This window comes from Macrotis lagotis, chromosome 4 (genome assembly GCF_037893015.1).
Source record: "Macrotis lagotis isolate mMagLag1 chromosome 4, bilby.v1.9.chrom.fasta, whole genome shotgun sequence".
Lineage (NCBI taxonomy): Eukaryota > Metazoa > Chordata > Mammalia > Peramelemorphia > Peramelidae > Macrotis > Macrotis lagotis.
This window is the reverse complement of record NC_133661.1, coordinates 168,924,547-168,943,659: the sequence shown is the minus strand read 5'-3', so window position 1 is coordinate 168,943,659 and position 19,113 is coordinate 168,924,547. Positions and strand designations below refer to the sequence as shown.

The window sequence follows — 19,113 nt, the reverse complement described above, 5'->3', positions numbered from 1 at the left end:
TGAATGCAGTTGATACTGCCCTAGCCAAAGTATGAAGATCTGTGTTCAAATTTGGACTTAGAAACATTGGCTATGTCACTTAACCTCTGTGTGCCTCAACAGTAAAATGAAGATAGTAATGGTACTTAACCTTCCAGGGTTTTGTGGGTCTTGAATAAGATAATATTTGTAAAGGACTTAACACAGGGTCTTGCACTTAAGAGGTTAATTAAAGAATTGTTTCCTTCCTTCTTTCTGTAGCACCATCTACCTGATTTTTCACTCTCCCTTCATTTCTTCTGTCATCTTCTCTCAAAGCACAATTTAAGACTTCATTTCTTGATAACCACAATTGCCAGTGTTCTTTCTATCCTCAAATTATTATACATACACTTATAAGAAAATGTAGCTCCCTGGTAAATTAAAAACTACTTGAAGGTAGAAACCAGTCTGCTCATCTTTGGATACCCAATATGCAGAAGAGAATCTAGGACCTAAAGAATATTTAATGAATGTTTGTAGAATTGATATAGGAATGATAAATTTTTTACTAGACTTAGAATATAGATAGCAAGGACTGATAAAAAGAGTCTTGCAAATCTAATCAAAAAGGCTTTACACTACATAAAGGATGATGAAGAAAATTACTTCTACATAGCTACCAAGATAGAGATTACATATAATGTAAAAAAGAGAATAGCAGTGGAAATGCCCAGAAATCCTTAGAAAATGAAATGCAAGAAAGGAACCGTCAATAAAATACATGGTTTCAGATAGTTATACACAAGAGAATAAAGGATGGGTAAAAAACTAAAGTAGCTGGTGATTAGTTCAGTTTCTGCTTGTTTTTATTTTTTATTTTTTTTATTTTTTTCCTCCCCACCCTGCTCATTTATATCTCATAATAGGTGGACAATCAGTATTTCTTGATTGATTGTTTGAACAGCTAGGTGGCACATTGGTTAGAGCCACTAAGCCTGGAGTCAGGAAGACTCATCTTCCTGAGTTTAAATCCAGCCCAGATACTTACTAGCTGTCTAGCTGTGTTACTCTGGTTAAGTTACTTAAACTTATTTGCCTCAGTTTTCTCATATGAAAAATTAACAGAAAAAGGCAATGACCAAGCATTTTAGAATTTTTTTTCCAAGAAAATTCCAAATTGGGTAAAGAAATATAAGACTAAAAAATGGCTCACAAAAAAAAAAAAACAGGAAGGTGTAGAATGTTAGCCAAGATTCCAGAAGATGATGCCTATGGCTTAACTTACAGAGAAAAAGATGAAGTAATAAACTGAAGAAAAGGTTAGAGGGTAGTAGGGCAAAAGTTAATTATTTATTAAAATGAGATGCTTATATGAGGAACTCTAGATAATGGAGGAAGAAACTAGAGTGGGAAACATTTGGATGAACAGATCAAAGATACTGACATTATAGTAAGCACAGGTGATCAGTACAAAAGGAAAATAGATAAGAAATTTGTGAAACAGATCACAAGTCTTGAATATGGTGACATATCATATTAGTTATAGGGAACTTCAAATATTCACATTTCTGATGGCTCTTTCTCCAGAAGCAGAGAAGCTGAGATTTTTAAAAATTTTCCTTAGTGCTAGTTTAATCCTTCACAAATTAGATGTCATATGGGGTAACTTCTATTCTAGATCTCACCAACTTGGAGGAATCATTTGAAGGAGAAATAATGGGAAAACTTGGGAATTTGGTTTGATAAATAAATGGACTTAAAAAGATATGGATTCAAATCCTGTCTCAGACACTTTTTCATTGCGTGACCTCTCCGTTTGTTTAGTTTTGTGATCTGTGGGGGAAAAGGAGTTGGATTTAATGGTCTCTAAGTTCTTTCTCAACATAAAACCTCTGATTCTATGATACTATGAATCTATGATAAAGGAGAGACATAATCTGACATATATCTTATGATTTGGGAGGGAAGATTCAAAGGTTAAGAAAAAGAAAGGTAAAATAGCAGAATTTGAAATCACAGTTTCTCAAGAATAAAATCATGAAAGGAAAAAATGATATGATTTCATAGCATAAAAGAAGCTCAGTAACTACCCTAATCTGAAGTTGAAAATGAATTCCCACTATAGCATATCTTACAAGTTAACTATTCTCACCTGTGCTTGAAGACCTTAAGTGAAGTTTCTATACTATTTTAGATATTTTTTAATTTCAATAAAGGCAGTGGTGTCATGTAGGAGACACAAATCTAAGAGAGCTAACTAACCCATTGAATTACAGACCCAAATATTGAGCTGATTCTAATTAGACATAACAACAGGAATTAAGACAAAATATTTGTCTGGATTTTTAAAATCTACTTTAGAATTACAAACTGGAAGATGTGTTGCTAAATAAAAGCCCTTCTTCAAAAAATCTATGGATTCATTGTCTGAACTTCTGAATCAGAAGTTCAACAGGATATCCCAAAAAAGTTAAGACAATAACCCAGGCTAACAGAGGATTAATATCCAGGATGGTAGAGTTAATAGTCCTACTTTATTTTGAGCTAATCACACCCCAACTGGGATATTGTGTTCACATTTATGTTCTGTATCTGAGAAAGAATACTGATGAAATGGAAACTGTTTAGGGAACAATGACCAGTATGAAGTGCTTCAAGTTTATGCTATTTGAAATTGGAATATTCAGTCTGAAAAGGAGAAATTTTCATCTCAGCAGGAAGAGATTGAAGAGGGATATGAATTGGAGATGATTTCTGACTTCAAATATATAAAAGCTTGACATGTGGGAAATGCATTGATTAGACTATTTACACTACGTTTTCCCCCTCCACATCTTCCTTAATATTGTTTTGTTTTGGATTTGGTGATATTAGACTCCTGGTTTCTCTGCTTCATTTTTTTTTTAGTACCTTTTAAAATGCAGATTCTCCCAAGACTCTTTCCTTAGCTTTTTTTTCCCATCTCCCCACAATTTCTATTATTTTAACCTTTCTGCCACTGCCCCAGGCTCCAGGACCATATTTCAACTGCCTTCTGAACTTTTCCACCTGGAAATCTCATGAACATCAATATATGTAAAACCTGGGTGACTAGGTGGTGCAGTGGATAGAACACTGGCCCTGGAGTCAGAAGAACCTGAGTTCAAATCTGATCTCAGACACTTAATAATTACCTAGCTGTGTGGCCTTGGGCAAGCCACTTAACCCCATTGCCTTGAAAAAAAAACCTAAAAAAATGTTAAAAATATATATGAAACCTGAACTCATCAGTTTTGTTTTTATTCCTTCTCTATTTTTTGTCAATGGAACAACTTTGTTCTCTGGCAACTTTGACTCTATCTAACCTGAGGCATCTTTGTTCCCTTCTCCTTTGACAACTTTATCTTTTCCTTCTCCTTTTCATGCATTCACTTGATGGTCAAGCCATGCTCATTCTAATTCTTCAATGCCTCTCATATCTGTTCCTTTCTTACTGTCCTCACTCTAGTTCAGACCTTTTTCACTCTGATCTAGTTTTCCCTAGGCTCTTAGCATATTCCCCAGCAAAACACAACTAGATTATTCTTTGGGATGAACAGTTATATTGCTCAAAAAGCTTCTGATAAGCGGAGATAAAGAGGAAGGCTCCTCATGGCTCCTTCCTTAACCTGATATTCAAGTATCTATAGGTTTAGACTTAGCTTTTTAATTTTATCACTCACAACTCTCCCTCATGTACTCTGTTCTACTGCCAAACAAGAGTGTTAATTAAACACTCCTCATTGCTTTCTTACCTCTGCACCTTTGCTCATGCTCTACTCCTATGCTTGGAATGCCTGCCTCCTCCCTACCCACCAATCTGTGCTCATTGGCAATCTACCCTTCAAGGTCTAATTCAAATACTACCTCTTCCATGAAGACTATCCTGATTCCTCTAACTGAAAATAATGGTTCCCCCCACACATCTGACTTCATAGCATCTTATCCTACTTGAATATATTTATTATATTCTTATTTTTATTATATTTATTTGTGTAGCTGTCTTAATAAGCTATATTTTAAGCTCTTTGATGCTAAGGATGTGTCTTAGCTTTGTATTTCTCCTTACATTACATTGCTCATAGTAGGCTATTTAATGTTTATTGAATGGACAGTTAAATATCATTCACAATCTGGATGACCCTGGGCAAATCATTTAACCTCTCTAGGCATTGTTTTTCCTTATCTGTAAAAGGAGAGAGTTGAATTAAATGAACTGATTCTAAATCTGTAACTTGAGACTCTTGATTTGGGAGACCAAAAAAGAATAGTGCAGTAGTGATGTCTAGTCCTGAAAAGGTTGGACTTTTAGATAGATGACACAAGGAATCTTTCCAGCAAATGGCCATGTAAATGAAGTAATGTAAGATTGATAATTTTGAAAGGGCAACTAATTAAATAAAATCAGCTTTCAAATGAGGTTCCTGAGAAGCTAAATAGACCAGGACCCTTTTAAAAAAGAGCCCAAGACAGGAACTTGGTCTAAAATTCAGTCTCCTTTCAACATGGTTCACATGCCATTTTAAAATGTGCAGAATTCAAAGGTAAGAAGAATTCATTTGAATCCAAAAGTCATTCTAGCATCTGTGCCATGCCAAGCTATAGTCATTCTCCTAACCTTAAATCTTCTCACTAATATAATATAGAATCTTCTCTCTAATATGATATTTGGAGGGTTGGAGGAAGAGGGGCAAGGAAGAACCTGAAGCACATTCTAGTGATGGCTCAGAATAATTCCCATTTATATTATACCTTTCCTCTCAAAAAACACTTTCCTTGGAACAAATCTGAGGACTAGATGTCTTCAATGCAAAAGTCATTTGTGTGCAAGCCTTTGTTTAGGAATTTATCTCATATTCCTTTTAGGAAAAAAACAGAAATGGTGCAGGGAAGTGCTGATTACCTCAGCATAACAAGGCACATCTGCCCATAACTGGTGGATTTTACTTCAGTGTTGAGAAAACTTAGAAGCTACCTAGTCCTGCTTGATGGTTTGATCTAAGCAATTGGATCACACTCAATTTGCCTACCCTTAAGGTATTAAAACTCCCACACACTGTCTAGAATGCAGTTGAAATCTGATTTAGGTATTATGAAGACCAGAGTTGACTCAGCATTTTTATTTTTTTTTACTGAAATTATTCTTTCTAGTCATTCTCTTCCCTCTCCCCCCCTTTTGTTTTCTTTTTTTTCCTTATCCCCCAGAGGGGCACATGAAAAGTCTAAACTCAGTCTTTCATATCAAATAAATTTACAAAGGTCCAACTTTTAAAAATTTACAAAACTTTTTTTCTTTATACTTTATAATCAGTCCAAATAAAGAAGAAAGTTGTAGTTGGGTCTTGAAATCAGTTATTCAATATATTCTTGATGAATGCCTGCTATGTGCAAAGAGGAAAGGGGAAACATACAAAGAAAGTTAAAATGCAGCACCTGCCTTCATGATATTGCCAGTCCAGGAGGGACAAAAAGACATTTACACAAATAACTTCAGCAGAAGGTAGATTGTGATATGCTATATTGCTTAAAGTAACTAATCAGCTAAGGGCATATTTAAAATTTTTTGTGCAAGAATGCATTTGCTATCTTTTTGCTGTTATAAACTTTAAATAGGTAATAACTGGGGAAATGTGCTATTTTTATCATTATTCTGGACAGTGAAAAGTTTGTCTTTTTTTTTAAAAGCCCAAAATTGTTTTATAACATTTGTTACTGTTAGAAGGGGCTACGAGGGGGCTGCTAGGTTAGAGCACAGGCCTTGGAGTCAGGAGTACCTGATTTCAAATGTGGCCTCAGACACTTGCCTTGGGCAAGCCACTTAACCTGATTTGCCTTGCAAAAACATTAAAAAAAAAAAAAAAAGAGAGAAGGGGCTAGGAGGAGCAGTGTACAGAATGGACTTGGAGTCAGGAAAATCTGACTTCTAATGCTATTTGCCCATGATCCTGCTTAAGTCCTTTGATCTCTCTAAACCTCAGTTCCTTTACCTGTAAAATCAGGATAATAATAGCACATGCCTCACAAGATAACATAGGAAAAGCGCTTTGCATACTTTAAAGCACTGTAAATGCTAGCTTTTGTCATTGTTATTAATTATTGTTGATATTGTTATTGTTGTTGTTTTCATTGTTATTATTAATAATATCCATAATTCAAAATTGATAGTAGTGGAGAAGGCACTCTAAATATATGTAGACTTAAGTAGGAATTGGGCAGATGTGTCTTTGGCAAATCATTTTACCCCCTAAGTCTCACTAACCTAGAAAATGAGGTTAGGTAATTTTTGAAGTCCTTTCTAGCTTTAACATTCTGTGATCTAATGTCACTGACAAAGGTAAGAAATGATTATCTAGAGATAATATATTATAATTAAATGGGCAAAATATATTGCTATTCTCCTTTCTGCAAGTTAGTGACACCTAAACTATACTTAAAATAAATTTGCCAGTTCTTAAGACATGTTTATGATCAGACAAACATATGCAACAGTAACTAAGAATATAAGTATATAGTTAAAATAAAGTTGTTTTACAATAAAATGAATTTACCTGCTTAGAAATACGTTCTCTCTTGAAAGTAAACAAAACCACTAAGTCTAAATCAACATCATTTTGTAAAGAATTTAAATAACAAATTTATGCTAAAAATATTCAAAATATTACAAAATAGTTTTTTAAACAAGTACTATAAGTATTTGTTCTTGTTTGGTTATTAAGTCATGGCCAACTCTTTGTGATTTTATGGACCAAATTGTCTATGAGTTTTTCTTGGTAAAGATACTGGAGTGGTTTGACATGTCTTTTCAAGTGGATTAAGGTAAAAAGAAGTTAAGTGACTTGCCCAGGGTCACACAGCTAATATTTTAGGCTTATTTGAACTCGGGTCTTCCCTACTTCAGGTCCAGCATTGAAGCCACTGTGCTACCTATCTCTTATATAATACTATATCAAAAAGTTTATATTACTTTAAAATCTATAATGTGATACTATCTCAGTGTACATGAAATAAATAAAAATCAATAATACAATTATTTTAAAAGACAGAAAATGAAACATTTTTAATGAACTTTATCAGAATCATTATAGGTCTATAATCCAAATGACTAAGAAATTCTCACTTCAGCTCTTTGGCTTGCAGTTTCTTCATCTACAAATGAGGATCTTGGATTAAATGATCAATTAGGTTATTTCTAGGATCAAATCCTCAGGTCCCTAAGCTATATAGAGACATGTAGGCATCTCTTGCAGTCCCTTTCTTTCTATCCCATTGTGTTTTTATAAACTGAAATCAAGAGAATTGAAAGGAGGAAAAAGATCATAAATGATCTAGTCTAAAAGGATTAAGTGGAAGAGAGGAGAGGAAGCATCTTCATTTTGACTTGGTAGAAGTAATTTAAGTCTATAGTGATCATATCTATGAATGTCAGTCTTTGTGTTTTTAATTGTTTTTAGCTCTAACTGCTAATCCTTAGTAGTCTAGTTATGGCATAGAGAACAGGGGAATTATCACTCCCTTCCCTCTCCACAACTCCACCTATACTGGTGAACATCAATCAGCAGGAGAAAGCTATCAGACAATGAAATGGTAATCACATCTTAAAAAAAAAGGAAAAAAAAGGAAATTCAATCAATTCAGATTAGCTATTTTAAGGGTATAGAAATCAGGGGCGGCTAGGTAACTCAGTGGATAGAACACTGACCCTGGAGTCAGGAGTCCCTGAGTTCAAATCAGGCCTCAGACACTTAATAATTACCTAGCTCTGTGGCCTTGGGCAAGCCACTTAACTCCATTTGCCTTGTAAAAAAAAATAAATAAATAAACAAATAAAGCTATAGAAATCAACCACTCTAAACAAAAATCAATGTTGTCTTATCTACTTGACTAATTGGATAAATAAGGAATCTAAGGATTGAGCCCATCAGAAACCAATTTAAATTTTCAGTTTCCAGCCAAATTTTTATAATCCTATAAATACAATGAAATATCAAAATCATCTACCATATGTCAAGTAAATGAATGCTCCATTCTATTAATTTTTGTGAGTGACATTTTAATAATTTCTTCATTGTTTGAGATTACTTATTATCTACCAACAATGAGTAGCAAATAGAATAAAAATTCATATCACTAGTTTTACAAAGTATTTAGCAAAGCATATTTTGCTCCCTTTGATGTATTTAAGAAGTTCCTTAAAGTATTTTTTTTCTATACATTCTATTAAAGCATTAAGGAGTTTGGTTTTAAAGTCTGGACCATAATAAGCAATATCAAAATAATGTCCTTGATGTTTCAGCAAATTTTGATTATTAATATATTTTAAGACTTTTCATATTGTATAATTCAAGAGCAATAAATACCTCTACACTAAAAGTTTTTGTTCTGGATTTATCAGAAGAAAAATAAGCTATGAAAAACGTAGATTCTTGATCTTGGAAAAGTGATTTTCTTGTTCTGGTCTTCGGCTTTCTTTTGCAGGGAAAGGAAGGATCAAGAAAGGTGCTCAATAAGGTTCTTTCCAACTATAAGACTGATAAACAATAATACTTTCTTTCCCTTTGTTTCTTTTATGAAGTAAATTTTTTGTTTCTGTTTTCTCATTGGTAAAATAGGAAGAATATGCTTCTTGCCTAGGATTTTTGAAAATCAAATAAGACAATGAAGATGAAAAACCTGTAGATGTGTTAAGAATTACAAGGTTATAAAATACTTATTGCTAGGTTATAGAAATTTAAGTATTTATCCAAAATAAGAAAGAGATGGAAGTAGTTTAAATGTAATAAATTTTCATGTATGCATATCCTTACATGTCAACTCAAATTCAAAGTAGCATTTTTACTTTATTATTTAATGATACCAAGTTTAAGTATTTTCCAAATACTATTTTCCAGAAAAAAAGAATCATTGATATACAAGTTTCATTTTTCTAAAATAATTTCCATTTATTTCTATAAGCATTGTATTATAGCCCCCAAAATGGTTTGATTGGGGCTCCTATTATTAACTAACAAATTATTGACTTTCAGAATTTAAATAACTTAATTCATTCTTCAGTGCCTCTATAATCTATCCATGGAATGTCATGGCCTTCTAGATATACAGAAGTTAAAAAAATTATGCCCCTTTCAGAAGTCATTTCATGGTAATATCATGTCAGATATTTGATCAAAATGTTAAAAGTTGAAGAAAATGGGAAAAATGCATTTCATCTCAAGTAAAAAATAGATTTTTTTTCTATGAAAAGATTGTGGGTAGAGGAAACATGCTGTGTTGTGCAGAATTCTCCTTATCCTATTGAAGGCAATTCTGACCTCTGCTATGAGCTCCTTTTCTATGCAGAAACAAGTGCTGCCAGAATCAGTTCCAGGAGCTTTTTTTCCCAAGGGAGGTCAAGTTGCTGAACTTGATGTAGGTAAGAATCCACTTCTGAGTGACCTAGTGTCATTCAGAAAGTGAGACCCAGTGGAGGCCAATCCCATCACAGCCTGCAGAAACATTTGGAGAGTTTGGTTCCTTTGGTTTCATTTGTTTACTTTTTATTCCATTTTTAGAACAATATGAAAACTCCTTCATATAGGAAACATGCTAATCTTTAATAAAAGTAATTTTTTTTAAATCAAAGAACTGAATTGTAAATGGAATCAGCCTTTAAAAATTGTGCTTTAAAAATTGTCCCCATTAGTACCTAGAGGCCCTATTTACTGAGATCATTGTTGAGAATCCTATTATATATTATGATGCACACATTTATCTAGTATGTCATTTTCTCGGTTTTCTAGCTTAGAGGCCAACTATAGCCTACAAGGTAGTATATCACATGCCTTGAATCACATTGCAGCAGCATGCAAAGGCTTTGCTCTTTAGATTGAGAAATCTGCTATTTTTTTTGCATGTGATGGATTTTAAATCATCTTTTCATATATAAGGACCCTCATGGTTTGTTTTATAATTTCCTTATCTGGGTGATGTTTCCATATTAGTTTTCCAAAAAAAAGTGAGTCATATTATATGTAGTTTATTTTAAAATAATCACAGTGCTTGCAAAACAAATGTAACCATATTAACCTGAAACCTCAATTAATATTATTTCTGGTCTCTGCAGCTAGATCCTGAAGCTAGTGGTGTTCTCAAAGAACTTCAGGTAAAACTCAATGGGGTCCTAGATGAACTCAGCGTAACCTACGGTGAAAGGTAATCAGCTTGATTAATAAGAACCTAAAACAGTTCATATTTTTAAATTTTTATTTTATTTTGTTAATTTATTTTTTAATAATATGTAAAGATAATTTTCAACATTCAATTTTGTAAAGTTGTCACCTTCTCACTCTTTTCCCCCCGCCTTAAAATAATGCTAACAAATAATCTAATAGAAGTTATACATTTACAGTCATGTTACACATAGTTTTATATTAGTCATACTATAAAAGAAGAATCAGAAAAAAAGTGGAAAAAATACAGGAAAGAAAAAACAAAAAAAAAACAAGTTTTAAAAAAAGGAAAATAGATTGCTTTGAAATGCATCCAGACTCCATTGTTCTTACTCTAAATGTGGATGGCATTTTCCATTATAAGTATTTTAGAATTGTTTTGTTCATTGTTTTGTTGACAAGAACAAGAACTAAGTTCATCATAGTTAATCATCACACAATAGTGCTGTTATTGTGAACAAAGTTCTTCTGGTTCTGCTCAATTCATTCAGCATCAGTTTATATAAATCTTTCTAGATTTTTGTAATCTGCATATTCATCAGCCTCTAGCCTTCAGTCTTGAGGCAACATAATTTGTTGAAGGACCAGTCTTGAGGACCAGAGGATCTGGCCTCTACCTTAGACTCATGCTTCCTATGGAACCAAGAACAAATCACTGTCTTATGGCTTTTCGAGACTACAAATTATGGATGGATTACAGATCTAGAATTCATGGACAGTTTCTATGCTATGAGCTCACTATACTAATGAAAGCACAAATCTACAGTCATCTTCATCTCTTTAGTCCCCCCCCCAAAAGAAAACAATAGCCAAAAGCTACAATAACATATTACTTACTTTTAGGTGAAGGGAAATTAGACTTGATCTTGAGAGACTGTTGTGGTTTTAGGAACTGAAGTGATTAGTCTACTTGTAGATTCATTATTCAGATACTCAAATGGATCTCTGATCTCATTGGTTTGGGTGAAACAACAATGAATCTCATGCTTACTCCTATTGGAAGCCCTTGGCTTCCAACAAATGAGCTAATGGGAGTATAATAACATACTTGGGGCCATTCTCACTTTCTTCAGATATGAAGAACTCAAAGACTCTTTTCCAATCATACATTTCCATGTTGACAGCCTTTTTGTGGGGGCCAGCTATGTGGAACAGTGGATAGAGCACCAGGTGGGGAGTCAGGAGGACCTGAGTTCAAATGTGACCTCAGACACTTAATAATTACCTAGCTATGTGACCTTGGAGTAGTCACTTAACCTCATTGCCTTAATAAAAAAAAATTAAAGCCTTTTCTCCAGGTCTCTCTTAAAGTTCTATATTTATATATGTTGCTATTCCCTCCCAATTTACTCTCTGTTATCATCATATAACGATGTCAACATTATATAACAACACCATAAGAATATTTCTTTTTTTAAAAATGGAGCTTGGTTGGAACCAAAAAGGTAGAGGTAGGAACTTCTGAGCAAATACTTTTAAATAATGATTCTAAACAAATTCTTGAGTGACAGAACTCACAAAAAGACAGAATGAAAAAAATTTCTAGCCTAAAACAACTTAAAAAATACAGCAGGAAATGTCTGTCACATCTGGGTTAGAGAGGAGCACAGTCCAACACAACCCCAACCCCAGACAAACAGGAGAAGGCCTTGGGTGGCAACTGAATGCAATGCAACAGTGGCAGTTTCCAGGTCTCTCAGATCGCAGATGGTAATGGGATCCAATGGGTCAGAAGACTTACAGGGGTCCCTTAGCTGGCACCAGAGGCAGGACTCTGTTTCTTTGCTTATACTTGGAATTGGGTCAGAGTCCTAAGTCTCAGTCACCAATCAAAGAGAAATACTTTCACAGCAGAGCTTGTGGCCAGAGGGGAACAAGTACCCTGGACACAGTTCTGGGATTGAAAAGAATGGTTATGGTCACTAATAAACAAGTGCCTCATGTAGGGAATTAATTAAAACATACCTCTCCCTAGATCCTACAGATTTGAAAGAACTAAAAACACAGAATTCCCCAGAATTACCTATGAAAACAGTACCTTCTTCACTAAATCCCACTTTAGCATAAAGTTAAAATTCAAGAAAAAGGCTGGAAAATGACCAAATTACAGAAAAAACTTCTAACTGTAGCACACCCTCAGAAGAAGACAAAAATTCCTGCATTCAAAGCCTCAAGGAAAAATATGAATTGATCTTGGTTAAGGAAGAGCTCAAAAATGATTTTATAAATCAAGTAAGAGGTAGAAGAAACCTAGATACAAGAAAATTATGAGAAAAGGATCAGTAGTTTGACAGAAGAGTCAAAAAAATACCAAAGAAATTAAAACCTTAACAGAATAGGAAAAATAAATAAATAAAAAACAAAGTAGGTCAAATAATAAAAGTGATACAAAAATCCAATGAAAAGAAGAATGCCTTAAAAAGCAGGATTGGCCAAATGGAAAAAGACATAGAAAAATTCATGAAGAAGAACTTCTTCAAAAGTAGAATTGGCCAAATGGTACAAAAGCTCACTGAAGAAAATAATTTCTTAAAAGTCAGAATTGAGGAAGTGGCAACTAACAACTTTATGAGACATCAGGAAACAATCAAGGGGCAGCTAGGTGGCTCAGTGGATAGAGCACTAGTCTTGGAGTCTAGAGGACCTGAGTTCAAATCCAGCCTCAGACACTTAATAATTACCTATGTGTATGACCTTGGGTAAGTCCCTTAACCTCATTGCCTTGCCAAAAAAAAAACCCTAAAAAAAATCAACAAATTGAAAAAAGAAAAGAAAATATGAAATATCTCTTGAAAAACAACTGACCTGGAAAATTGGTTCAGGAAAGATAATTTCAGAATTATTGGATTGGGGTTGGTAGGCGGCACAGTAGATAGAGCACTGGCTCTGGAATTAGGAGGACCTGAGTACAAATCTGGCCTCAGACAATTAATAATTACCTGTGTGGCTTTGGGCAAGCCACTTAACCCCATTGTCTAGCAAAAAAATAAAAATAAAAATTATTGGACTAGCTGAAAGTCATGATCAAAAAAGACCCTAGACATCATCTTTCAAGAAATTATCAAGGAAAACTTTCTGATATTCTAGAACAAATAGGTAAACTAGAATTGAGAAGACTCTACAAATTTCTTCTTGAAAGAGATTCTAAAACAAAAACTCCCAGCAATATAATAGTTAAATTCCAGATTTATCAAGTCAAGAAGAACATATTATAAAGCAATCAAAAAGAAGTAATTCAAATACCAGGGAATGACAATTAGGATAGCACAAGATTTAGCAGCTTTTGAATTAAAGATTTGGTGGGTTTGACATGTGATATTCTGGAGGGCAAAAGAGCTAGGATTACAACCAAGGATCGCTTACTCAGCAGACTGATTATAATCCTTCAGGGAAAAAGTGAATATTTATTGGAATAGAGAACTTTCAAAAATTCCTGAAAAAAAAAGACCAAAGATGAAGAGAAAATCTGACTTTGAAGTACAAGATTCAAAAGAAGCATTAAAAATGTAAACAGGAAAGGAAAATCATAAGGGATTTGGCAAGGTTAAAATGCTTATGTTCCTGCATGAGAAAATGACATAACTCCTAAAAACTTTGTCATTAATCCATCTAGAAGGAATGTATTTATAGACAGAAAGGAAAGGAGTAAGCTAAATGTGTTGGCATCATTTTCTAAAAAAAAATAAAATTAAGGAATGAGAAAGAAGAATGTACCGGAAGAAGGGTAAAGGAAGAGGTAGAATGGGATAGATTATCTGACATAAAAGTGCAGAGGGGAGCACATGAATCTTACTCTCATTAGAATTGACTCAAAGAAGGAATAATAAACACTCATTTGGGTATAAAAATATTTCCAAACATACAGTAAGCAGGAAAGGAACAAGATACAGATAGCAGGACTGAGAGAAGAGAGGGCAGTTTTGGGGATGTAAAAATCAGAAGCAAAATGCTTTTGAGAAAGGACAAGGTAAAAGAAGAAAGTGTTAAGTGGATGGGGGAGGGTCGGGGGGACAGGATGGAGGGAAATACATAATTAGTAGTCATTACTATGAAAAAGGAATTTCCAATGCGTTTCTCTGATGAAGATTACTTTCGCAAACAGATGGAAAATTGAGTCAAACTAACAAAAATAAGTACCATTCCTCAATAGATAAAAATGGTCAAAGGATATGAACAATTTTAGATAAAATATAAAACATTCCTATAGTCATAAATGTTCTAAATCATTATTGATGAGAGAAACACAAATTAAAACAACTCTGAGATACTGCCTCACAAGCGTCAGTTAGGTTTCTATTATAGAAAAAGGAAAATGACAAATGAAGGGGATGTGGGAAAGTTAAAACACTAATGTACTATTGATGAAATTGTTTACTGATTCAACCATTCTGGAGAGCTGTTAGGAAATATTCGCGAGGGGCTGTGAAACCATCTGTATTCTTTGACCAAGGATATTAGGTCTATACCTCAAAGAGATAAAAAAGAAAAGATCTAAGTGTATAAAAATATTTATGGCAGCTCTTTTAGTGTTGGCAAAGAATTGGAAATTGAGGAGTTAATTGCTGAACAACCTGATTACAAAGGAATACTATTGTCTTTAAAGAAATGATGAGTAGGATGCTCTCAGAAAAACATGGAAAGACTACTATGAAATGATGGAAAGGGAAATGACCAGAATCAGAAGAATATTATTAACTTAAACAGTATTTCATGATGATCTCCTATGAATAATTTAGCTATTCTCAGCAATAGAGTAGTCCAAGGCAATTCTTTAGGGAATATGAAGGTGTTATCCATCTCCAGAGAAAGTACTGGTAGAGCCAAAATGCAATTCAATAATATCTTTTCCTTGACCATTTTTGTGGGTTTTTTCTTTGCTTTCTTTTATAGAATTACTTATGTGGATATAGGTTGTATATACTACACATATATAACCTATATCAAATTCTTGCCTTCTCAATGTGAGGAGGGAAGGAAGAAAATTTGAAATTCTAAATTTTAAAAAAAGAATGTTAAAATTGTTTCAACATGTAATTTGGAAGAAATAACATTAAAGTTCTACTATATATTTACTACTAGATATCTACTAATAACATTAAATATCTACTATAATTTTAAAGACAAAATTGGGGAAATGCTTAGCTAACTAAATAAAAATATGATACAATATTACAATGACAGACCTTTGTGAGTGAATATTGGAGTCAATAAAAATATTTTATAATTCCCAAAAGGAATTCAGAATGCTCCCTGCCTCCCATTTAATTCTGGGCCTAATTTGGGGCTCATTTTTATCATTTACCCAACACATAATAATGGAAAGATCTCCTTTTCAGATTGTAGTATATTGTACCTAAATTGACTCCTCACGCTCTGATTTCTTCTTTTTAAAAGGGAGTTTTCAAGTTACAAAACCTCAAATATGAAATGTACTTTGGAAACAACTGGACATCAAGCAGGTTTTTAATATGAAAAATAATAATCCTCCAACATAACTGTTATGTAATAATGGAGAGTGATTTTATAAAACTGAGATCCTTCAATTGTTAGATATAGATATTTATAGATATATGCCTTTTATTTAGTGATTTGTTTGAAATTAGCTAGAATAATGCTAATCTAGGTTTATGATGATAAAAAAAAGAAATAAATCACTTACTATCTATTTCTAGTCAAAACTGTGGTACTCAAAACTTGCAGAGAAATTCATGCTTGGAAAACCCATCACTATGGCTCTTTCTATACTAAAGAAGGGACACAAGACTTATTCAGCCAAATGATTAATTCATGCTCTGATATCCACTTGAATCATGTAAGCCCCAAAGTCTTTATTAGTTATGGGTTTCAAATTAACCAATTTGGCTGTTTAATTGAAGAAATTAATTATATAATTGCATGAAGACCAATTTGCTTTGTGTTTTAAATCTTAAGATTCAAAAATTCTGTCATTTGTTATTTTAATAGTTGTATCTAGAGAATTCAAGGCATATTTTAGATAGGCACAGATTTTTTATCCACAAACACAGCACTTTAACTTGAGATCTCAGACCCAAGAACTGTCTCTCAGGAAGCTATACAAACAACTATCTACAATTCCTAAGGGTGGTTATTTTATGTTTCTACTAAATGTGCCCTTTGTAACAAAAGTTAGCCTCAGAACCAGCTAGGTGGCCAGTGGATAGAGCACTGGCCCTGGAGTCAGGAATACCTGAGTTCAAATGTGACCTCAGACACAATAATTACCTAGCTGTGTGGCCTTGGGCAAGCCACTTAACCCTGCTTGCTTGCAAAACAACAACAACCAAAAAAAAAAAAAAACGGAAAAGTTAACCTGATGGAATTCTGAATAAATAAAGCAATTAAATAAGTTTCCTAGGAACTTTTATGTGATTTTTTTTTTGGTTCCTTCAGAACTCATAAATTTCAAGATTGCTTGGTAGTATTTTACTTATTTCAAGTAAGCACCTCCTTTAATTGAAAAATCATTGGGAAGAAGAAAAAAAAAAGTCCTTTAATCAGAGCTGCAAATATATCCCAAATGAGGATTCACCATTATTTATTCCCAGAGTAGAATGAAATGTTCAGTTATACTTTCATTATCCTTGTTGATAATACCCAGAATCTTAGCTACCATAGTAAAACAGATCAATTATTCCAGGATATGGACTACAGCATTGGTCCTTGAGGTTATTCCATCTGCAGAATGACTTTTTACTTCTGTTAAGTGAAAATAATACTACTCAGGGGAAAGAGGGAAGAGGATTTCTCTTTCATAACAGCAAAAATGTAGCCAGCTTTCCTTCTACCCTTCACAATGACTTGGCTACCCATAGGGATAGAATAATAACCATGTTAAATAATATTATTTACATAATTATGACATATAATTTTATTTATGTATTAACAATGTATATTATACAAAACTGATATAAATTAAAAATAATAGCTAAAATAACTGGTTGTCTTTAAAGACTGAAGAGTAGACTAACTAAATATATATATTAGCCCTTATTTAGATTTATTTCTTCAAAAACCATTAGACATTGTTCATTTAGGCATCAAAAATCAAGAGAATTTAAAATAAAGATTGACTTACAATAACATGACAAAGAGTTATATTCTTATAGAAATATAAGCTTTTGTTGAATAGTGTGATATGTTGAAATGAACTTTGAATTGAAAGTCTGAGGTTATGGATGCCTGGAAAACACAATAAATTTATCTGGGTTCAATTTCTTTATTTGTTAAAATGGAGAGTTGAACTAGTTAATTACTCAATTCCCCTCCATTTTAATCCTATGATCTGCTTAAACTTTGAAATTAAAAAGGAATGTTAATGTTTCTATTATTCATTGCTTTGAGATATTAATGACAGTGATCATTTGAGAGAATCATTAAAATAATGATTATCTTGCTTAAAAATAGCAATCTAATGAATCTATTTAGTATTATTTACTTTTTGTTATTACTATTAACCAGAAAAATGAATGGTGGGGAAAAAGAGATTGAGCCTGGGATGAGGAGATATCTTTGCTCCCTATTTTGAATGTGATTAATTCCCCCTATTTTCTTTTCTTTTTTTTTTTTTTAGGTTTTTGCAAGGCAAATGGGTTTAAGTGGCTTGCCCAAGGCCACACAGCTAAGTAATTACTAAGTGTCTGAGACCGGATTTGAACCCAGGTACTCCTGACTCCAAGGCCAGGGTGCTTTATCCACTGTGCCACCTAGCCGCCCCTCCCCTATTTTCTTAATACCTTTCAGTGGGATGAATATTTTGCACCCTATTTCTTTTCTCATCACTACTAGTTTCTTTTCTTCTTCTAATATATTTAGTCTCACAATCAAAGAAAATAATGGAATCCTTGCATTGGTGGTATTCCAGTAGATTGAAATCAGCTTTTCAGCACTCTTGTCAATTCCTGGAAAAGTATGAAAATATGTTAAACATGGTTATGGAAAATCATTAAACATGATTGTACATAAACAACCTATATCAGATTACTAGGTGGTAGAAAAATGTGGAACTCAAAAGCTTACAAAAAAGATGAGTGCTGAAAACTATTTTTGTATGTAATTGGAAAAAATGAAATCCCTGGAATCTCTGGAAAATCCCTGGAAAAGAAAGGGAGGTTAAATGGACAACTATCTTCGGAAAAGGAAAGTTTCAGAATTGAATCAGGCACAGGCAAAGGCAATATAATATGTATATTATATACATATATAGGCACAGTCCAAAGTCAGTTGGACTCCAGCATTCAATGTCATTCAATAATGTGCCTTTAAACACAGCTACTAAAGATACTCCCCCCCAAAAAAATTTGGCCATCATTGACCTTGGCTCTGTCAAATGGTTTAACATCAGAAAGTATTAAGATTGAATCAGTGAGGAGCAGCTAGGTAGTGCAGTGGATAGAGCACTGGCCCTAGAGTCAGGAGAACCTGAGTTCAAATCCAGTCTCAGACATATAATAATTACCTCACTGTGTGACCTTGGGCAAGTCACTTAACCCCATTGACTTACTACAAAAAACTTATAAGAAAAGATTGAATCAGTGAAAATGATTAAAAGGAGGCATTGAAAAAGAAGCGTTGGCATTTGCTTTGCCACTACACCCTACATCCTAACAATCTTTCTATTTGACTTGCTACTGAAATCTACCATATATGTTATCTTCCCAATTGAATAGGGAACAGGAGCTATCTTATACATATATACCAACACATATATACGCATATATGCAAATATGTGTGTTTATAATATATGTGTATACACACACAAAAATATGCCTAGTACTTAGCACAGTGCTTTAATAAAATGTTAATAAATGCCCTTTTAATTCATTCATTCAGCAATCATTTATTAAACATGTACTTTGTGCAAGACATTGTATCCTAGGCATACAAAGAAAAAAATGACAAATGATGTCAG

The 19,113-nt window shown here is 33.4% G+C and overlaps 1 protein-coding gene across 1 annotated transcript in view; it reads left to right on the top strand.

Moving 5' to 3' along the window:
- Nucleotides 1-19,113, top strand: part of UNC13C (unc-13 homolog C) — a 386,872-nt gene that overhangs the window by 280,162 nt on the left and 87,597 nt on the right. Inside the window, exon 18 of the mRNA XM_074236225.1 lies at nucleotides 10,079-10,167. Within this exon, the coding sequence (XP_074092326.1) occupies nucleotides 10,079-10,167 (89 nt within the window). The remainder of the gene's footprint in view (nucleotides 1-10,078; nucleotides 10,168-19,113) is intronic.